This window comes from Erpetoichthys calabaricus, chromosome 4 (genome assembly GCF_900747795.2).
Source record: "Erpetoichthys calabaricus chromosome 4, fErpCal1.3, whole genome shotgun sequence".
NCBI classification, from domain to species: Eukaryota; Metazoa; Chordata; class Cladistia; order Polypteriformes; family Polypteridae; genus Erpetoichthys; species Erpetoichthys calabaricus.
The window spans coordinates 243,810,211-243,834,566 of NC_041397.2; the positions used below are offsets into that span (position 1 = coordinate 243,810,211).

Sequence of the window (24,356 nt, forward strand, 5' to 3'; positions counted from 1 at the left end):
TTATCTGTTCTTCCAAAGGCCAAAGACACTCCCCCTGCTCCTCCTCCTCCTCGCTCTCTGTCTGTCTCCTCTCGCTCTCAAACTAAAAAAATAAAGCAAGTGGGCCCAGTGTTAATGCGTCCTCCCTTACAGACCCTTTTTTCTTTTTACATTTATAAGCATATTTTGATGCCTCATTATACAAAATAACCTGATTCAGGTTTAGCTAGAGCACCATAAAAATACAGACAAAAATAATGACATGGGCTGCAGCTTGCAATTATGCCCACAAGCAGTACCATCTATCACTGCATTTCCAAACCTGCTTATCCAGTTCAGGGTCACAAGGAGCTGGTGACTATCCAAACTGCACTGGAAACAGTGGAGAACAACCATGGATGGTGTCCTATCCATCACAGGACATACTCGGTGAGGCTTATTTTCAGTTTTCTGGCTCCAACGTCCAGTACTTAGATGTCTGCATAATTCATTAAAATGGACCATCTTTATTTCATATAATGCCTTTCCATGGTGAAACACATTTCAATAATGAACCATAGTATAATTGTTACAAATGTTTTTTTTAACCATTAGAGTCCCAGCTGGTGAAGTGACATGTTCTGAGTCTCACAGTCAATTATAAGCAAAGATTGAAGGGATATGCTTCTTGTGTTTGAAATCCTGTGTCTTACCCTCTATGTCACAGTACTTTAAAGGCAAAGCTGAAATACAGGCTACAACGCTTCAATTTCTACTATAATAATTGGGTTTGACAAATTCACATTTTGCCTTCTTCTCTTTGAAGCAAATATACTGTATCTTCTATGCAGCAAAAGCAAAGAGAAAATTATTTTAGTCCATATAAGACTTCAGTGCAGAAGTTTATATTGCTTCAACAGACTATCACTGTATTCCCTGCCTCTACATGCATACTTAAGTTTTCATTATCCATGGTCATTAATTACTTTGTAAAAAATACCTTCTGCCAAAAGTATCCTAGAAAACAAACATTGATCACATTACTTTCCACCATGTACATAGACCTAACATTCTAGTCCTTTGACCGAGATGCTACATTTTAAGGATTTTCTGCATACTTGCTCAGAGTTAATCTAACCTCACCCTTGTGATACACATATACTAATGTAACTTCCATATCTGTAAAGCTTGTCAAACATTTCTGTCTATGGAGGTGAAGGTCTGTGATACGGTTTGCATATTTGTAGTTGGAGATCCACAAAGGAAGAAAATGAGTCACATATCTTAAAAATAGTTTTTTATTCCTAAGCTTTCGACAACCTACCATGTGTCATCATCGGGGGAAAATGATTAGACATACAGGAATTAAAGGCAATATATAGTGATTTTGGGGTGGAGGTGGGGGGGGGGGTTGTAAGGAGGCAGTGGATTAATAACTTGGGGTTCGGGAGCTGGTGGTCATAAAGTCTTTATTTATTATTTGGATGTTCTTCTTTTTAAGCCTGCATATGCTTAGTTCAAGTCCAAATGTCTGTTAGTGGTGTTTTCATTACAGAGCCACGATTCAGCCAGCTCTCTGGCGCTCTTAGTATTGGCCCTGAATTTTACTTTCACAGTGTCCCAGTTAAACCTGTGTCCAGTGGAACTTGTATGTGCAAAAATCAGAGACTGTAGGTCCTTACTTCTGACAGTATTGCCATGTTCCTGTATATGTGTTGTGAGTCTTTCAGATGTTTGTCCCACGTATACCACTGGGCATGCATTGCATGGAATGCCGTAAACTGCATTTCTTGTCTCTGTGGTCAATTCCTTCCTTTTGGCATTGAAAAGGACAGTCTGTGACACGTTTGCCGGTTTGTGCACTATCTTGATCCCAGATCTGGACAGGACGTGTGCTGTACTTTCTAACACACCACAATGATAAGGGAGGGTGTGGTAAGTGTGGTGAAGGACCAAGTTGAGTCGAGTGCTTGCGGAGGTCTCGAGCGTCTCCTATATAGACATTGTTCAATTAGTGTGTTGGGGTAGCCATTTGATGTGAACAGAAGAAAAGATAACATCTTTCATTCTTTTTTGTATCTATTGTGTTATAATGGGTGTTAATCCTTTTGAACAAAGTCCTAACCCAACTCCGTTTATACGATGAAGGGTGGTTGCTGGAAAAGTGTAGTATTTTGTCTGTGTAACATTCCTTGTGATAAACACTTGTAATTGAACCGGTGTGTTTACCTCTTTTGATGGAAATGTCAAGGAAATTAATGTGTACATTCATTTCTTTTTCCATCATGAATTGGATTGCAGGGAATACTGAGTTAATGTGGCTGTAGAATTCATTCAGCTGGTTATTTTTTATTTTGTGTCATTGACGTAGCGTATCCAGAGTTTAAGTTTGCACTGAGCTAGAGCCACGCTTTCATATCACTGCATAACCAGTTCAGCTAAAAGTCCTGGTAACAGAGATCCCATTGACATACCTTCTTTCTGTCTATAGTATTTTTTGGCAAAGTGATATTAGATGCATTATGTCCTTAGTGGTCAGCTTAGTTTGTGCCGTTATGGTGGAGTCATTATTTAGTTTTGTCAGTAAATTCTCTGTGGCCAGTTGAATTGGGATCATAGTATATAATGACACAACATCAAAAGAGACCATGATCTCATCATCAGCAATGGATACATTCTTCATGCACTGTAATGCCATCTCAGCGCTATTTACACTTGTAAAAAGGTAAGTACAACCCATATAAACTGTGTATGTTTTCAACATACTTGAACAAGCAAACATTAGATCTTCATGCAAACAGTGACTACAGATAAAGGTGATATATTTAAACAAATAACACATAAAATCAACACGGTGTATTCAATCTTTTGAATTAACAAAAAAGCAGATTTGTCACACAGTAAAACTTTGTACACCCTTACATGTACCTCCACTTTATATCTTTTAAATTAGAAACAGATATTCCAAATTAAATGCCAATGATCAGAGCCTCCTTAACGAGTATGCAGGTGGAACCTGTCTTATTTAAACTGTAGATATCTAGTGGGTCTGGTGTTGTCGTTGCTATTGATGGGTGTGGTGTCATCAAGCTAAGATCAAAAGAACTGTCTTATGCCCTCAGGCAAGAGACTTAAAAAAGTTTGCTAAACTATTTAAAATTTAAATCATTCCACTGTAAGGAAAATCATCTATACGTGGCTTAGATTTCAAATGACAAATAGATTTCTAATTCATCCAAGACTGGCTGGTGCAGCAAATTCAGCCTAAGACTTGTCTGTTTGATACTAAAATAAATCTCCAAAAACCCAAAAGTTTAATTGCAGGTTCTGCAGGTAACTCTTACAAAATTTGCTGTCGAAGTGCATGCATCTACAATCAGAAGTAGATGGCACAAATTTGACCTGTATGCAAAATATGACAGGAAAATGCCTTTGTTGTCCAAAATGAACATTGGGGCAAGATTACACATTGCCATTAACATCTAATAATAATAATACATTTTATTTATATAGCGCCTTTCCCATGCTCAAGGCAATCATGATCTAGGCAATAATGTGCTCTGGGCAGATGAATCAAAGACAAACATTTTTGGCCACAGTAACAGTAGACATGTTTAGTGGTGGAAATATTATGGTTTGGGGTTGATATGCTGTCTCAGAGCTGGGCAGCTTTCACTTATCGAGTCAACTATTAATTCTGCATCATATCAAAGTGGGCTTGAGGAGAAAGTGAGGCCATCTTCCTGAAAGTCAAAGTGGAACTAGAAATGGATCATTCAAAATGATAATGACCTGAAGCGCACTAGCAAATCCATCAAGGAATGGCTCAAAAAGAACACATGACAGGGTATGGACAACCCTAGTCAAGGCCCTGATATGAATTCCACTGAAATGATGTGGTGGGATTTCCATGGCAGAGTTGTCAAAAGTTTCACTTAGTCAATGTCAGAGACTCATGAGCTGTCACGCAAAATGAATACAAGAACAAGAAGTCATTTCTGCTGAAGGGGGCAATACCAGTTTCTGAGACCAATGGTAGACTTACTTTTTTTCCCCAGACCATTACATCTATTGATATTTTTCTTGAGTAATTGAAATACATCTATCTATGTAATGTATAAAGTATAATATTTGTTTGTGTGTTTGTTCAGTATTCAAATCCACACCATTGAATTTGAATTTTGCTCAAATTCCCCATTTACATTGGGGAACACCATAGGCTATGCTTCATTCATAGACAGCACTGGGGAACCCTGCTGCTTATAAATATAAAAGGAAAACTCTGTAACAGAATTAAACACAAAGGAAATTATTATCAACTATTGGCAGTTTTTCTGTCACTAGTAGTAACAATGCCAATAGTTAAAAGTTCAGTTTGATAAGATATGCTATAGTATGTGGCCAGGAAGAAGAAGAAAGCACTCCAGCTACAAAGATGCTGAAAGAATAAACCCCAGGGGATTTATGGCATAAAGACACTGCATAAAGCAAAGCAGAAACAGACATCCAGTAAAACATGAGTTGAAACCAAAACTAAGTACACATTCTCTGATCCACTATCACTTGGAAGTGGTACTTAATGCTCACTCAGCAGAATATCGGCAATTTAGCAAGAAGCCTAGGCAGAGTCCTATAACTCATCTCAGACTCATTCACAATGCAGAGGTTTTCATGTTTTTGCATCTTTTTTTCTGCCACCATTTAAAGTTAAATAAGTCAAAATTAGACCAGTGACATTCAAGCAGATTTATACATTTGAACCAGTGGTAGGTCTAATGATCTTGAATATGGTGGCCTGGTGGAAAATATGGCTGGTCAAAGACCACAAAGATAAAGAAATTGCATTTCAAGGAGCATCCAAAATAACAGTCAGGAAACAAAACATAGATCTGAGAGCCAGAAAGATTATATTTAAGAGAACCAGTGAAAGAAAACAAATACCCAATAATCATGATCAGACAACAGAAAAGTTCTAACCATCACTGTGAATACCAAATTCCTAACTATAATCGAATCACTAGTTGAAAGTAAGTTTTTCTTTGAACATATCCAAAACCGAGGGGCATAGCTATGCATGCTGCCATGATTTTTATCATGGTGACATGGGTCAAACAACCATCAAGAAACAATACAATACAAATTGGTGGTGCCCATGAAAAGCAAAACTGTGATTGCAAACTAAATAATAAATTCATCCATCCATTATCCAACCCGCTATATCCTAACTACGGGGTCACGAGGGTCTGCTATAGCCAATCCCAGCCAACACAGGGCGCAAGGCAGGAAACAAACCCCAGGCAGGGTGCCAGCCCACCACAGGGCGTGCACACACACACACACACACACCCACACACAAAGTACACACTGGGACAATTTAGAATCACCAATGCACCTACCCTGCATGTCTTTGGACTGTGGGAGGAAACCGGAGTACCCGGAGGAAACCCACGCAGACACGGGGAGAACATGCAAACTCCATGTAGGGAGGACCCAGGAAGTGAACCCGGGTCTCCTAACTGCAAGGCATAAATAATAAATTCCATAACCATAACAGAAATAAACTGAATCATCAAACACATCCTGATGGCATTATGACAACAGGCTAGTAAATCATGTGAGTCATTCTGTCCTTAGATATCGTTTTCATTCATTGCTCCAGAAAATACTTGTGATATTCACCTATGGTATGTCTGTTCTTTTCATTGGTTTAATGAATGACTTTAAATGACCTACTACTGCTTATTGTTTATTGAGAAATTAAGCCTTAATACAAAGGTATGAAGTAATGTAGATTGGCATGCTGCCTGTAACAATGCCACTGTAAAGAAAAGCTGTTTTTTGCATATGTTGGTTTGCATGTGCAAAAAAAGCTGAAATATATCTTCTAAATCTTTGCTTTTCATTTTTAATGTGAAAACCTAATATAAATATACGCAATATGTCATCTTTATATGTATTGATACTAACATTTTATTGGCTTTATCAATCAATTCTTCAATCCATTTTTATAAAAGACCACCATTATAAGCCTGTACAATTCAAAGCAGCAAAATAAAACACAATAATTTTTCAATGCAAAAAAGAATTACAAAAATTACAGAAGCAAACGTGAACTAATTGTACACGAGTGTCAGCTGGCCTGCAGAGGAATCATCAGCACGGTAGATTTCTACAGATGAGTCACTTAAAGAATAAAGTGACATGTTTAGTCAGTTAAAACAAAATTAAAAAAGAGGAAGGGTTTGTTTTTAACCATAATATAAATATGACAATGACAGCACTTCAAAAACGAACTACGAGAGATCCAGAGACAATGTGTTTTTTAGTCACTTCATCGGTTACTTGATCTATACCTTTTGCCTTTCAAAGAGCTCCCTATTTTTTCTCCAGGTACTCCAGTTTTCCTCTCTCATGCCAAAGGCATACTTGTTATGTTAATTTGCAATTCTAACTTCATCCTTTTGAATCAGTGTGGGTGTGTGCATGAGTGTGTCATGTGGTGTGTTGGTGTCTCATCCAGGGTTGATTCCAGCCTTGCACTCAGTGCTGCCAGGAGTGGCACTGACTCCCATCATCCAGCCCAGACCTTTATACATAAGATGGATAGATGGCTTTTTATAGCACATACCAACATAAGGAATGTTTTATGTTAATGTTTTACTCAGAGAACAAGCATCAGTCAGAATTTCAATATATCACTTACACATACAGTATTATGGACTGGGTTGCTTCTCTACAACTATAACCATGTATCTGCATTAAGCAAAAGAGTGTATTACATTTAACACATACCAGAAGTATGCACGTATACATGTCAATTCAAAAAAAAAAAAGTACAATTGAGAAGTGAGGCCTACTTCTTCTATTAGTGGCTTGACAGGAGCCAGAGTCTATCCTGGCAAAAACAAATGCAGTATTTCAGAGTATACATGCAGACAGTTACTTATGGACTATTTAAATTTATCTAACCAGCATATTTTGGGATTTGAATACAAATAGATAGAAGCCTAAGATGACTGAAACTGAGGTTATAATATTAATCACTGAGTCACCATACCACTGAAGTGGAGTATGACACTCCAAAAATACATAATCATAATTTAATTAATTAATTAATTTTCATCCCAGCCTCCTTATTACAACACAGGGCTACAGAGTACCAAAGCCAATCTGACACCTTCAGGGGCAAGAAGAGCAACTTTTTTGGTTTTAACAGGATGGCACAGTGGTTAATGTCTGTGCCTTACAAATCCAGACTCCTGGCTTCCAACCCTGGCCCAGGCTTTGTCAGCATGGAACTTGCATTATCTCTCATATTTAAATAGATTTTTCCACCCAAATCCCTAAAACATACCCATTAGCTTAACTGGTCACTTTTAAGTGGCTTAATGTAAGTGAGTGTGACCTGTAATGGAGCACTAAGGTGGGTTCCTGTATAATAGTGGCAGTATAGTCTATAGTGCGCAATGACTCTAATCAAGTTTATACCTGTTAATAGATGAAGAAATCATTTATCTTGCTTATTTTTAAGTAAAATGTTTTGTGATTTCATTATTTTTTCAAACCACATATCTTCACAATATGGAAGGAAAAGCAAAGAACAAAAAATGTGAAGGTATAGGTAGAGTGTGTATGTTCAACACAGTGATTCAAAGCCAGGTCACTGAAGATGTGAGGCTGCATCACTTACCGTTGTGCCTCTGTGTACTCCAATTATAAATCAAAGATTAGAAAGAGCCTTCAAACGTGAAAACCACCTTGGAGTACATGGGAAGACATTAACAGTAGCAGCTGCGACACAGAAATGCAGTGTCAGCTTCAGTACAGTAGATAAGAGTCAGCAAGAGGAGAAAATGAATGCGGGAAAAATCTGAGGGAGAGGAGGGGGCATTTAAGGTATTATTTGAACATTATATTAATGGAGCCTGAGGTAGCTCAGTGATTAAGATTGCTGCTTAACGGATACTGTGTGAGTTCAAAACCTGCACCCAATTATTGTTTGGATGTTTTCCCATCGCCTGTGTGGTGGATATTTCTCTGGGTAGTCCTTTTCCTTCTATGCCCCACAAACGTGTTTGTTAAATTGACTTACTACTCCTAACTGGTCTGTCTAAGAGAGTGTATGAATGGGTGCCATGTCTTGAGGTGGCTCCCACCTTGTTCTCTGGTCCTGCAGGACATGCTGTAGCTCCCCATGACCCTGAAGTAAACTTAGCAGATTTGAGAAATGATAAGTTAAGGTTAATGAAGGTCAAAAACATATCTGGGTTGGGATCATCACAGAGTGTTATCGTCGAACATGAATTACTGTTCATGGTTTGATTTGTGTGTGTTCAGTTCCCAGCTATAGATGAGTACTGGGACAAATCACTGACAGGTACATGATTGTGACTGCAAAGGGTTTTCCACATTAAAGTAGAGGTACCACAAAAGCTTTGCTTGAGGTTTGTATCTTCTTATAGTAAACAACACTATTTAAGAGAAATACCAGAACATGGAAAAGTCGGAAAATCTGAAGATGAAATAAAGCATGAAGTATTGCAGAAAGCTTACCTAACATACTGTAAGTTTTATAACATTTAAAAGGAAAATACAATGGAAGAAAAAATTGCCAATAACCTAATCACACAAAGATAACCTCAACTAGCTATCAAAGTTTCATCGGTTTCATAAAACACTGAAAACAGCCAGAGAGACAAAAAAACATGTGGAGCGTGCAGTGGTTAAGATTTTACTGGTAAGTCTCTCATGATTCAAATTTTAAAGAAAAAGAGTTGTACAACAAAGCTACATAAACCTATGAAATTAACATAATCAATTATCATTTTAATGAAAAGGTGAAATTGCTACAAACTGCAAATGTGTAAAATGCAGACTAAGGAGCAGGACTTTAAATCACCAAATTCACATTCATGAATACACACATTTCTGGTTGACCATGTGACAATGAGGAAATCAATTAACCTACCTGTACCTAAATTGTCAAAATGTACAGAATATAAGCAACTGTACTTGTTAAGAGAATTGAATTGGTGTTCAATACAGGAAGGCACTATATAAAATAAACTTGTCAAAGATTCTAAACACAGCACCACATCTGTGGAGAATAGTAGAAGTCCTGCGTGGCTACTCCTGAGTGTAGCTCATTGCCTTTTTGATTAATTAGTGATGATGGCAGCAGTAGACTAAATTGTAAAGTCCATTTAAAATTGCCTCATATGTTAGTGGGTGGTGAATTACCATTGAAGAAGATCACAACTGAAAACATGAACCATGAATTTCAACGACATGTAAAAAAGTGGAAATTTTAATACTTCTGATTTTCATCATCTTCAATTTTCATTTCCCTTGCTGAAGAGGAAACTGAAGCCAGAAAAAAGCCCACAAACACAGACCAATGGAAACTTGTCTCAATGGAGGCCTTTTAAGCTTCAGAAAAGAAGACTGTCAGTGTCTGCTGACTTAAAGCAGGTTGTTGCATTTAGTGTTTGAACTATGGGACCGATTACTAATTATATATTAATTTATCTTGCCTGTATTTATTCTGTCCCAATTTATAGTATGGCATTATAAATTCTTTTAAACCATAATTGAAGTATCAAACCACTTATAGCTCACTTTTTATTTACTGCAGGACTTTATTGTAATGAGTAGCAAAATAACAAACCCAAGTTAACTGATCCTAACATGATACATATCCAAAAACTGTTAGTTCATACCCTGCTTCAACAGCAATATTAAAATTCAGCCTCCCCTTACATACTCATTGCCATAATGGGAAAAACTGATTGAGGACACATGTAAATTTTAGAAAGAGACAAACCAGCACAGATCACTTGACTTTCCTACACAGTACTAGGTTATCAAAACTTACAGTTTTGCAATTATTCAGAACTATCCATTATACATAATTTCTCAGATTTAGAAAACAGAAAATTAAATTCATAATATTCAACAATTACAAATGTAGCAAACATTATCTTACAACAAATGGGTCTAAAACGTTTGTAGACCATAGAAAGACACAGAAATGAAATCTGATGGTAGAATGTTTTAACGAGTGGATTATGTGAGTCTAAGAATGTACCCTGCTCAGGGTAATGTGGGTTTAGAAGATGGATGGATGGATGTTCATTTTTTAATCTAGCATATAATGCATGCATTTAATAATCTAGAATGTATTTTAGGAACATATGGCAAGGGGCTTCCAAGGAAAACTGATGAAACATATCCATGGAAAGGAATCATGGGAGGAGAGAAATACCAATTAGAAAACTCCTTTACAAGACTGACTTTGTAGATAGGTGGCCACCAGGAAGCAATAAGACCTCATGGTCCCAAAAGGGAATACTCCAGGGACTCTAGAATAAGAAGGAGGTTGTTGAAGACTTGGAAGAAGCCACACATGCTAAAGGTCAGCAGTCAGTCCCCAGAAAATCAGGGGGTAGGCAGCCGAAATGCAGTTATGGGATCTTGATCTTTCAAACAGTAAAGAGCTTTAGGACACAGTTCATCCAGTCAACACTAGAGGTCACTTTGGCGTCTGAAGAACAATCATTAAAACTTTAAAGAGTGACCCAAAGTGATTGATGTTATATTGTTTATGCCAAAATTAAATGCAATCCAACATGTTAACTAAATTGCATTGCAATGTATAGTCATGAGGTGCATTTAATTTTGGCACGGTTTATCAGGTCATAATTAAAAATATATCAACCAATTGGTCAATTGGTTTTCACTAAACCACATAAATTTCATGTCAGTTTAAAATTCAATACAAAAGCATTTTAATGCATGTTCATAGATTCCTTGTCATAACTTAAAGAAAAGAATATATTGTATTTCACTTAGCAGCTGCTACAAGTGTATTGCATGTCTCAGCAGAAAATGAAGGCGAACAGTGGGAATATTTATTTAGGATCCTTATAGGTGCAGGGTGGCACACTGACGTAAGTAGTAGCGATGCTGCCTCGCAATAAGGAGACTGGGCTTCGCATCCTGGGTCTGCCATGCATGGAGTTTGCATGTTATCCCTGTGTCTGTGTGGGGTACACCAGTTTCCTCCCACAGCCCAAAGACAATGCAGGTTAGGAGGACTGGTGATACTAAGTTGGCCCTGGTTTGTGGATGGTGTGTGTGTGTGTGTTTGCTCTGCAATGGACCAGTGTCCTGTCCAGGGTTTGTTCCTGCCTTGCATCCTATGCTCCAGCAACAATCAGGTGAATATGTGTGAAAAGGGGAAAAAATCTCAAAGTTGGAAATCAACAAAATCAAAACCCCAAAATTCTTTGTTTTTATTCTATCATTTAGAAATCATGAAGATTCTTCACTTTCTTTGTCATAATCTTCACAATTAGAGCATATGCAGTAATGAAATATGCCATGTCAGAAACCCAAGCTTAAGTACATTGATGAAAAATAAAGGCATACTTAAAAGCAAGCGCAAACATACCTTGAATAATATCATCAATATTAGGACAGGAAATAACATAAAAAATAAATAATTATGCCATGGATGGACAAACACCTTGGCCAGAATGGACACTGTTCCCTTACCTGGACCAGAGGCCAGTATAATGGATGGTGACAAAGTGAGGCTTGGCATTTCATATCTCAGCCAGGAAACTTGCATGGAGGGTCACTTTTATAGAGTTTAGGCTGAGCCTGGCATCCCGGCAGCAATGAATGGAAATGACTTACCCCACCAGGTGGCCAGAATAAATGAGGGACAGTGGAAGATTGTTTCTCTGTACAGTGGGTGGCAAAATCCTTCTTGGGATTGGGTGTGTAGACACCTGTAGGACAGCATGGAAATTATGGTTCCATAGGACTGCCCTGTTGGGTTTTGTGGGTGCTGCCAAGAGGAGCTGTGGGGAAATGAATCAAGAAGTGTTCCTGGATTGTTCCACCCATCCCAGAAGTCCTTCCTGGAAGCAATACTTTGCCCCAGAAGAACTCCCAGGCTGGGTTTAAAAGAGAGCTTTTCATGTTGCCCAGGGGGTCACAGTTAGGTGCAAAGGAATGACAAAGTTTGTTTGGGAAGAGTGGAGGAAGGAGAGGAAAAGAAGTGTGAACTACTATGGTTGTAGCGTGGATGGAGAAGATATATTTATTGTAAGTGCAATGAAGTAAAATAAAACCAGTCTTTTGGTTTTATTTGAACTCAGGATTTGTCTCAGTGCTATTGTGTCTGAGAATTGGGGTGCTGCTACGCTCCCTATAAGTCATAAATTAAATCAAGAAAATAAAAAAGAAAACATATCAGAACACTCCAGTCAAGATTATGACAGTACTAGGCATGAACCAGTACAAAATAAAAAGAGAAAACATCCAGCCTATCCAGAGTTAAAGATATCCTCCTTTTATCCTAGCTTGCAGTGCACTCCTATTTGTTAAGGTCTTGGCTTATGTTTATTTTATGTTTTATTGTGTTTTTTTCCTAAATTTGTATATTTTTTTATGTTTCTGTGTTATTAATGCTGTTTTTTTCTTTATTCATTCTTTATGTACTGTCTCTATAAGGTGGCATCCAATCCTTGTTCCTTGGGGGTGGACCCCCTGGAGGCAAAAGAATGGAATCCATTAGTTAAAGAATACATTACTTATTCACTGACTTTGTGTTGGAGTTAAAGAAGTTAACATTGTTTTTCTTGAATTTCTAGTTCTTGGATTTCTTGTGCTACTGTTTATTGGTTTCTGCTCTTGGAACTTGTTTACTTTATTGTGTTTTTTTTTTGGCAACTCCTTTTTTGCCATATTTCTCCCCTTCTCTTAATTTTTGTTAATAACTCCTTGAATAAAGATAAGCCAGTGTTGTTCATGGTTTCTTTCTCTTGTGAGGCATTTTTGATATTTTGGGACTTTAAGATATATTTACAACTTTATTTTCCCCATTTTGGGGCCTGGTAGGCCAGAAGCAAACAGATAGTAGTTGTGGGACGAGCTAGACTGGGGTAAGCTTCTTCTGGGCTGGCCAGTAAAAGTTCTGGCCTGCTTTGTGGCTGTTTTTTGGAGACCTCAACCCTTTTTTGTCATGTGCGAGATGTCAAATCATAACACTATTTGTAACAATATTCTTTTGTGATTACTATGCTTTAGTATTTGCTTCTTCCAATTTGTGATATTCTTACAGCAAAGTTGAACAAATGTGAATCCTGTGAATTTCCATCAGAGTGTTCGAAACTGAATGTGCTAATTTTCTTACAAAATTCAATGCTGACTCACCTTTTGTCTTTTGCTCAGTAGTACTTAGATTCAGAACAGTAAGCCTCTTCTAATCTGTTAAAACCATTCTAGAAACAATCAAAGGTTACAAAGCTTTAATAATTTGTGGTATTGTGTAAAAGTATTTCATAATATGCCTATACATACTTTATGACTCTAACATAACAACAAACCGCTGACATTTATTTATTTCAAAGGGTTTACACAAAGATTCCCATACTTTTATTTTAAGACCTGGGGGCTTGCTGATTTTTACTCTACTTTATTTGTTGACTTTTAATTAAAATGAAGTCTAATTCCTGATGTATGCTCAATGCCTCAGGCCTGGCTAAAGTTCATTACTACCAATAACTCATTCTGAGGGGTTGACTAGGGTTCTAGTCACTATAGTCACAAAAAAGATTTGCACTAATTTTCACCTGTCCTAATTATACAGTATATTGATTTTCTGAGCCTGATTTATTTTTTTTAATTATAGGGTTACAGGTAGCATTTCCCACTTGTAAGGAAAATCCCTTGGACATGATGCCAGTCTTTAATAGGACACACTCACACATACTACACACCTAACATTTATGTCTTTGGGATGTCTAAGAAAATTGTAGTAACTGGAGGAGGTCCACATTGAAAATGGGATAAGATGCAAACTCTGAACTGCAGTGCTCACCAGTCCTGGATCATAATGCAAGCTCTCACTCCAAACAGGTTATTATTTCAAAATAAAGCATTTTACTTAATTAAATATTATGTTACTTATTCATGTTATCAAGCGCAAGTTCAGTGTATTGTCTTATGTACAGAGTATAAAAGAAAGGCTTAATTGCATAATGTGTGGAAAACTGAGTAGGACACTGCTCTAACAATCACATTTGATTTGCCAAGGCAGACCTCCCCCATCTTGGGTCACAAAGACACTTAAATGGTGAAAAATGGATCACATTATCTAAAAGGTTGAGAAACACTAAATTATTCCTCTCCCAACAGGTGCTGAAGTAAGAATAAGAAAAGTAAGCTGTTCTGCTTCCTACTATATCTGTATATCTCTACTATACCTCAGTTGTCAAGCAATAAATAAAAATGTTATATGGTGCTACCTCAACACTGTGACAAAATGACAAAGTGATATTTCTAACCAACATTTTTTTGGCCTGGACGAAGCGTAATAATTATGGTTTTTTTATGCCATATAACAACAACAACAACATTTATTCATATAGCACATTTTCATACAAATAATGCAGCTCAAAGTGCTTTACATGATGAAGAAAGAGAAAAAAGACAAAATAAATCAGAATTAAAATAAGGGAACACAAATTAACATAGAATAAAAGTAAGGTCCAATGGCCAGGGAGGACAGAAAAAACAAAAAAAAACTCCAGACGGCTGGAGAAAAAAAAATCTGCAGGGGTTCTGAGGCCACAAGACCACACAGCCCCCTCTAGGTATTCTACCTAACATAAATGATCAGTCCTCATTGTATTCAGGGTTCTCATAGAAGAACTTGATGATGACGGTCATGTGGACTTCTGGCCTTTAATCCATCAATGTAGGGACATCACGGTGCTTTGATCAGGTGGTAGTGGCGCAGGTCGCCACCCCAGAAAACCGAAAAAAGAACAGAAGAGAAAGAAGGGGCTAGTACAGATTTTGAATATGAATACCATGAATAATAATGATAATTAATTAAATATACAGAGCATCAGGATTAAACTAAGATGAAGCTATGAGAAAGCCATGTTAAAGTAATGTGTTTTCAGCAGTTTTTTAAAGTGCTCCACTGTATTAGCCTAGCGAATTCCTATTGGCAAGCTATTCCAGATTTTAGGTGCATAACAGCAGAAGGCCGTTAAATACAGGACTTCAATACAGGACTTCTCACTAGGGCTATTTTCCAGTTGCCTTAAACCCTATAATTCCACCAAATCAGAACTTTTCAGACTCTCAAGGCTGTGGCTTTTGTACACTGAAAGGGGGCTCAATTTAAAGGAGATACCAGAGGGGGCAAAAACTTAACCAATAACTTCACAATGTGTACTTTACAACATCAGCCTGGGAAGACTTGCCAAGCACAGGAAAAGGTCCCTTAATGACTGACATGTTAACCATGCTCACCAGACCTTTCTTATCAAGACCATCACAAGGAGGCTAGGAGACTTCAAGACCAGTGAAATTGGAGACAGAGCTCTAGGCAACTACATACATCTTAGATTGTTTTCTTGTTTTATTTAGGATCTGAAGACCAAAAAGTGGCATTTTGTTTTGAGTTTTTGTTTTCTAGTACAGAAGAGCTCTTCTGTTTTCCAAAGCTGTTTTGCAAGGTGTCCAATCCCCGAGGGCTATCACACAGTATACAGTATATTTTAACTATCTGGGGAAACAAGCTATATTAGATTAGACCTCCTTATTCCCTTTAAGTGTTTTCTTTTCCTTTTTTTTTAGTCCCAAAGCTGTTATTTGTACCCAGGATAAAAAAAAATCTGCTACAACATAAGTGATAGATAATCTTATCATTTAAAAAAATGTAATGTAATAGTCATTCATTTTATTACAAAAAACAAACTTGAGTTTATAAATAACTCAAAAAAATGAAAAGCTGATCAATATGTCTGCTTACATTATTTAAGATGACTAATGTCATGTTGATCAAATTAGTGTTTATAAAAGGTAAGCTACAAACATAGTAACTTGACTTTCTACAGCTCGGAAAAGGTACAGAAACCACTGTAAATCAGATTCTCAATATCTATGAAAAATCAGTTGAAGATAAAGATCATTAAATCTTTCAGTTTCAAATAGATAGATAGATAGATAGATAGATAGATAGATAGATAGATAGATAGATAGATAGATAGATAGATCCTCATTGACTGTTCCTAAACACAAACATATACAGTATAAAGTTATTTGTTTTATTACAAGGACAAGGCAGCATTATAGTGAGAACATGAAGTACAAAAGAAAGAGAAGACAATGAAGATGCAATGTCTCAATTTTCTTCTTCTTTCAGCTGTTCCTGTTGTGAACCAGGAAGTGCAATGGATTGGCAAGGAGGATTAAGGACAGCGGGGCGGCACAGTGGCGCAGTGGGTAGCGCTGCTGCCTCGCAGTTGGGAGACCTGGGGACCTGGGTTTGCTTCCCGGGTCCGCCCTGCGTGGAGTTTGCATGTTCTCCCCGTGTCTGCGTGGGTTTCCTCCCACATTCCAAAGACATGCAGGTTAGGTGGATTGGCAATTCTAAATTGGCCCTAGTGTGTGCTTGGTGTGTGGGTGTGTTTGTGTGTGTCCTGCGGTGGGTTGGCACCCTGCCCGGAATTGGTTCCTGCCTTGTGCCCTGTGTTGGCTGGGATTGGCTCCAGCAGACCCCCGTGACCCTGTGTTCGGATTCAGCGGGTTGGAAAATGGATGGATGGATGGATTAAGGACAGCTATGAAGAGGATGAAGAATGGGAAAGCTGTTGGTCCAGATGACACACCTGTGGAAGCATGGAGATGTTTAGGAGAGATAGCAGTGGAGTTTTTAACCAGATAGTTTAATGCAATCTTGGAAAGTGAAAGAGCATGCCTCAGGAGTGGAGAAGAAGCATACTGGTACATTTTTTAAAAATAAGGGCAATGTGCAGAACTGTAGTAACTACAGAGGAACAGAATTGATGAGCCACAGCATGAAGTTATGGGAAAAAGTAGTGGAAGCTAGGTTAAGTTAATGAGCAGCAGTATGGTTTCATGCTGGAAAAGAGCACTACAGATGCAATGTTTGCTCTGAGGTTGTTGATGGAGAAGTATAGAGAACGCCAAAAGGAGTTGCATTCTTCTTTGTGAACTTAGAGAAAGCATATGACAGGGTGCCTCAAGAGGAGTTGTGGTATTGCACGAGGAAGTCAGGAGTGATAGAGAAGTATGTAAGAGTGATACATATGTATGAGGGAAGTGTGACAGTGTTGAGGTCTGCGGTAGGAATGACGGATGAGTTTATGGTGCAGGGATCATCTCTGAGTCTTTTCTGAGTCTGCCTATTTCTGGGGTTGTGCATGACTGACCAGGTAGGGTGGTTGGTCCACTTACCCACAATTACTTCCTGTCACCTTCCTCTTAAAATGAATCCCTCTCCACACCCTGGCCTTTCTTCTTCCTGCCAGTTCAGCCAATGGTGCATCTCCTAATTCCAAGCTCAAGTGCCACATGGCCAGATGGGGCTTTTAGACATGGACCCGTAAACACTTACAGGGTGCAAATATAAGCCCTGTGGCCGGTCACCTTGAGTTTCCTCTGGCAATCACAGGTGTTCAGTACATGCAGTACTGCCCCACCTGGTTAAACCCATGTGACTACCTGCATTACTCATACAACATCTGTTAACCTTTTAAAAGAAATGCTCTGAAGAGCCTCTTTTATGAGCAGTCATTTAGCACTTTTCACGAGTACCAGTTACATTCTAGTATATCAAAAACGAATCAAGTTAATATAGTGAGAAAGCCAAAGGGGAGAGTAACTGGCTCTAAATGGTCTTCCTATCATTTCAGCAGTAAGGCCTGTAGGAAGGCTTTTATTTTGATACAGCTAGTTTCACTTGCGAGCGGACTTTTTTTTTTAGGCATCACACCACAAAGTCTCGTGACGCACCAAGAAGTCACGTGATATTCTTTTGGCTACAATGTAGCACTGTCTGTTTCCGCATTGGCATATTTACTCTGTTTTTTTATGTAATTGAAGTCCGTTTTTTTTACAAGGTGTTTCTGTAGTTTTTTTTATTTGTATTAATGTTCCTGCTTTTCTGTGAGGCGACTCAAGGGCTTGGCATTACACTTACTGCATTAAATGTCACGCGGAAACCAAATCAATTGGCGACGTGAAAGCAGGAACTTTTTGTCCTCCGTGTTGTGAGGTTCGGCGCATTTCCCTGTTGCTTTTAGAGGAGACAGTTTAACAAGTGCGGTTTCATTTTTTTTAATTTTGTTTTCTCCATGTTCATCACGATTATATTTGGTTTGCTGGTCTTGTGCCAGCACACCTCTTTTGTCACCGGAATTCCTGTCGCTGAGAGGGACCTGAACAGAAATTTGGGACATGTTCTGGAAATGAAGCAGCACTTCACTTGGAGAAATATTACTTGTCCGCTGTGTAAAGCCGCCTTCGGTATTCTTAATATCGCCATGCAGGTAAAAGAAACATTTAGTTCGTGTGACTTTGGGCAATTTTCTTAACGTTTAGCGCGTAGAACAGACTTGCCAAATTTTGAAAGATGTTGTTTAGTTCAGTTTCTCTCGGAAGTCAATTATTTCCTAGTAAACATGGGACGAAACGACAGGTGAAACAGGTCATTTTGAAGTAGCGAATATTAACAATGAATTTTTTATTAAGTATTTTTTAAGTCATTCATTTGAAGACTGCCTGTTTGCACGTTGTTATACCTGGGATTAGTGCAGGGAGAATGTTTTTGAGTGTGATCTGCTACGGACCGCGCCTTATTCCCTCGGTATACTCTTCGGAACTCAACGACCCTAAACTAGGGAGTCTACAAAAAGAATTGGCGAATATTTAACTGTACAAGTCGCAGAAATTGAGCAGGTTACAGAGTATCCTTACTACATCACAAATTCGTTCTTGTTACGTTGATTGGTGGTTTTAAATTGCCCCCAAATAAGTGAGTAAACCCGGCAAAGGAATTTCACTCCATTCTGAAGTAATTCATGCTTTGAACCCGATGACACCTGTGGTAGGTAGGAACCCGGGCCTTACCTCGAATTGAGTTACACAGTAGTGCTATGCTTTCTGGTGTCGTTACATTGTCACATTTTAGATAGTTGTGTCAGAATGTTTTTCGGCTTAAACAGCACTGACTTGTGCCATCAAAGTTTAAAAAAAAAAAAAAATCATGTAGCTCGACAAAACCGTGATTTCTTCTCGGGTATTGTCAGAGGAAATAGACCACACACAGATCACACTCGTCACACATATGAAATCGTTTAATTACAGCTCATATATATTTTTTATAGATTTATTTAATAACCAGTCGTGCAGTGAATACACTTGACTTGAGCATTCATAGTATTCATCCTCTTTCTCTGTACGTTTATCATTCGTTTGTTCAGAGGTTGATGTGCTTGCTGCTTCCTAAGCAGCTCTTCTTTACTCCACCCTAGCGGCCCGCTGCTTCTCCTTTCGTCGGCATCTTTTGGCGTTAAAACTGATTAATTCGTTTTTGTGTTGCAATTACTTAGTACGTTTTCTTTAATTTTGCACTTAATCTGGCACTTAAGTCTTCAATCTGCCTCAAGAATGATTAGCGAAGGTGGTAGAGAATGAGAACGGCGCCCGTACGCATGCACCGCACGGCCGCCCTGCTGCGCGCTGTCAGGAGTTGATTTCTACAATAAAATAAAGAGAATAATAAGATCATCACCCCGAAAGCGGATAGTAGACGTCACGTAGTATATGTGTACCAAATTTCAGGTCAATATGTGAAACGGTTTGCGAGCTACAGGTGATTTAAAATCCTGGACAGACAAACGAACAGCCACGGTAGCGTATTATATAGAACGATTGTTTCACTAGATGTGAAATGCATTAGCAGATTATGAAATGTGGACATTTTTTCATAACTTTACCTGGTTTGCATATGCATATTAAAATATACTTTTTGCGTTGCTAATTCTCTGCAAATCATTCATTATACACTATCAAGTATTTTTAGACAATAAATTATTCTACAGCAGTGTGTAACGATTTTTTTTCTCATTTGGGACAAATTGAGTAAGATTATCTATGGTAAGTAGATATAATTCTGACTGGTGAAATGGTGTACAACATATAATGAAACTGTACATTACAGGTTCTCAAGTCCAGATCTTGAGGCCACAAATTTTCATCCCAACCAACTTCTGCTTTTTTTAAATTTTTTTTTTAAATTGAGATCTTCTTTAAATAGGCAAGTGTTATTTCCCAGTTTCTGTATTTTGATGTGAAAACAAAAATTTCAAAAATGTATGTTACACTGAGTTAATTTAGTTTTTTTTATTTTCTTGTTTTAACATTTTTACCATCCTCATCATTATGATTTTCATTATAGTTTTCCAGATGTAATAGTTATTTAAGTTTTTATTTATTTATTTGACAAAAGAGAGTTGAGCATTTAAAGCTATGGCAAAAGTGTGAATATTTCTACATTTACTTTTGTTATAAAAGTGAATGTCTCACTAGTGTTCTTTTCTAAATGCAGGGTTATGGAAACAACACATGCTAAATAAACAATTAGATCATACAAATGTTAAAATGACTTTGCAATTGTGAAATTATGAAGCAAACACTGGACATATTGTCCAACACAGGGCAAACACATACATACCACGCACACACTAGGCTTAATTTAGCATCGCCAGTTCACCAAACCTGCATGTCTTTGGCCAATCGGAGGAAACCCACACAGACACACAAAGAATATGCAAAGCCAATGCAGGGAGGACCTGGGTTGCAAACCCTTGTCTCCTTATTGCAAGGCAGCAGCGCTACCCAGTGGGACCATGCTTTATTTTTGTTGCCAGTTTTAAATATCAAAAGTGTGAACTTTTTGCATATTTTTCAATTTCCAATTTTTTGTTTTTTAAATGATCACTTTAAACTCTTAAGGGACTTGAACACTGCCATGGGAAAATATATGCTCCAGTCTAATTTGTTATTAGGTGTTCACCCAAAACTTAAAATTGGAATAAAGAAATTCTGGGTGAACAAATAGTACACAACTATAATATGTTTTTTTCAAGGAAATTATGTAATATCCCTTGCTAAGTGTGGAAAAAGTAATTTCCCCAGGAGAAAGTAGGGTGAAATGACACCTTTTATTGGCTAAATAAATAGATTGCAAATGCAAGCTTTCGAGGCACCTAAGGCCTTACAAATGCACGCTTTCGAGGCAGCTAAGGACCCTTCATCAGGCAAGGTGTATTTAGTTAGCCAATAAAAGGTGTCATTTCACCCTACTTTCTTCTGTATCAATCTATGGCTAACACGGTACAACACTGTACTGCTATCACCTTAACCAGCAATAATTGCAATCAGTCATGGCCTCTAGGTATTGGCTAGTTTCACACAGTACAATGGAGAAATTCTGGCCCACTCGTTAATGGCTAAGTTCTGTATTTTTCAACTCAAAGGTTATTTCTTCACAAACATGGTATATATGCATTTGTCCCTTAAAAATGTGTTATAAAGTTAACTGTGTTTTATAATGGAACCTGATTGGCCACAGGTTACCTAGAAAACAAAAGCCTAAAAACGTGCAGAATATGTCCATTTTGTTTAAGCCAAGAAAGTTGCAGAGGATGGGATTACACTCCTATTGTTACCAGCTTTTAAATGTCAATTTTGAACAAAAATAGAAATTGAGATTTAATCATTTTTTAAAAAAGACCAGTGGCCTCATGTATATATCTCCTTGGATAGAATTCACACTAAAATGTGGTGTAAAGACAAAACTAGAAATGTGCATAATACGCACAAAAAAATTCAGATGCATCAACCTGTTTATAAGCAAAAGTTCTACACACTTGCCCTTTATAAATCCCAATCAACATGAATTTTAACACACATGCACAAGTATACAGTCCCATCCTGACTCCTCCCAGAATTATACCTTTTTGCATGCAAATCAATATAAATAGCCCCTTCCAATTAGTGTTTTGTTAAAGAAAATGACAAAAGCACATGTAAAAAAAGAAGAATTTCAGTGAATGCAAAATGGAGGTCCTGTTCAGTGAAGTAGAGGCAAGGAAAAATGTACTATTTGGTGACTTAAGCAGTGGTATAAGCAATAAAAAGACATTGATGGAGTGGCACAGCATGGCAGAGGCACACAGAAGTTCAAGTTCAGAAAGTTGCAAATAAAAAAGAAGTGGTCATATATCAAAGTCAACATGGAAGAAGCAGGCTGCAGCCCACCAACACCGTCTGAGTGTCAGCACTACTGGAGGTGGTGGCAGAATTTCGTTGTTCACACCGTTTGAGCAGTGAGCTGCTGCAGTCATTGGCGAGACACTTCTATATTGAGACAAAACATTACTGAAGACGCATTTTCACATCACAGATAATCCATCCATCCATTTTCCAACCCGCTGAATCCGAACACAGTGTCATGTGGGTCTGCTGGAGCCAATCCCAGCCAACACAGGGCACAAGGCAGGAACCAATCCCAGGCAGGGTGCCAACCCACCGCAGGACACACACAAACACACCCACACACCAAGCACACACTAGGGCCAATTTAGAATCGCCAATCCACCTAACCTGCATGTCTTTGGACTGTGGGAGGAAACTGGAGCGCCCGGAGGAAACCCACGCAGACACGGGGAGAACATGCAAACTCCACGCAGGGAGGACCTGGGAAGCGAACCCAGGTCCCCAGGTCTCCCAACTGCGAGGCAGCAGCGCTACCCACTGCACCACTGTGCCGCCCATCACAGATAATTTTCACGTTAATAGAGTGGAAATGTTTTGTATTTACATAAGCACTTTCATTCTCTGAAGTTGCATCTATAGCAATGTGCATACGACTGCTCTGATTAAATTTGGGAAACCGGAATTTGCTACAAACTATGCTTTGATGTTTGCCCATTCAAGTACAGTAAGGAAATCTTATATATCTGGATGACTTACCATCCTATACCGGTGCCATGGCACAACTCAGTGATGACTGAGAAATACTTGACCAGTCAGCCAGTTCTCTTTGAAAAGCTCCTGTGGCTAAAAACCCAAGGGTGGACAGAACTTGCAAAGAAGCAGGTAGAACACAATTCCTCAAAAGTCTGCTGTTGTAAAGCCGGCCCTATTTTAGTACCCAGCTCCTAAGAGGATAGCTTTTGGAAATGTAAATTGACTTAGAAGCCAGTCATCATGATGGGGCAAGAAATCAGTACGATCTCTAAATACGTGCTGTCTTCCAATTCTTTCATTGGCAATGTCCTCTGTAACGGTGCTAAAGTAGCCATGGTAGTTTGAATAGTTTGGTCATTCCATGCACCATTGTATTGTTACAGATTGAGTACAATCAATTACTTTAAATTTATAAATGATATGCAATTAATCAGTGTATTTGATAAAGCCCACATCATGAATGCAAATATATTTAAAAAAAAAAGGGAAACCACACAGAAATGGTAGCACTGCTTTATATGAGGCCCCAACTGTGCACGCTAGCTCAGTGCTTGTCTTTTTCTGCAACAACCTTTCACCCTCATGGGCATGGTTTCCTCTTGAAAAGCAAAACATTCTTAATTAAGAATCCTCAGAAATAAGGTAGATTTAATTATTTCATCAATGACGGTGTACCCTGCAGCTCCCAGTTCTTTAAAGAAGTGTTTCTCAATCACTGGGTTGGGGCTGTCCCTTGAGGGTCACTAGTTGCTATTTTTTATAATGGCAGTGATTCACAAAGTAGGATACACAGTGGGTCGCTGCTTGACAATCTCTTCTTTTCACAAGAAGGGGGAGAGAGGAGTAGGCATGGGGTTGCAGACCCCAAGCCGCAATGACAGTCTCACTCAGTTCACCCCTTTGCTGAGTCACAAAGACAATTGCATGAAAAAAAATGGGTCATAACACCAGAAAAGATTAAACAATACTACTGCAAATAATCCTGAAACTATACTACTGATACCTCTCTGCTTAATTGATGGCATGCAGTTATTAGTTATTGCTCTGACTTATAAGTGATGGAATCATAAAAACTATTCTTAACTGAGGCAAAAGAGACCTGTAAATCCCATGAGATATTGCAAGGTTCTTTGATACTTGAATTACATTTTTATCTTTGTGAAAAAAAACATACCTATTATGAATGAGCATACTACTGTCCCAAAATAACTTGACTGTCAATGTCTGTTTCTGGAGATGCCTTCAGAAATTATAATTTAATTTTACAATTTCCAGTGATGAGTTTTTTTAATTTTGCAGAGGGTTTACAGAATTAATGATCTGATGCGTCTCAGAACTTGTGTGCTATTAATTTTACAAGTATAGTATGAGCCACAGCTTGTCAGATTTATTCTGAACCCTGCTGGCCTAAATCAAGAGACTAATTAATTGTTAGCTAAAGTATTCCAACAGTTGGCTCTCAGTTCCCCTTCAAGTTTTTTTTTTTTTTTTTTTGGCAAAGGGCACCTTTTTAAACTTGAGTATTACATGTT

At 38.1% G+C, this 24,356-nt stretch overlaps 1 protein-coding gene across 1 annotated transcript in view; it reads left to right on the top strand.

The window, feature by feature from the left end:
• Window positions 1-17,827: 17,827 nt before the first annotated feature.
• smpd1 (sphingomyelin phosphodiesterase 1) overlaps window positions 17,828-24,356 on the top strand; it is a 61,781-nt gene continuing 55,252 nt past the window's right edge. Inside the window, exon 1 of the mRNA XM_051926751.1 lies at window positions 17,828-18,338. Coding sequence (XP_051782711.1) covers window positions 18,144-18,338 — 195 coding nt within the window. The 5' untranslated portion in view covers window positions 17,828-18,143. The remainder of the gene's footprint in view (window positions 18,339-24,356) is intronic.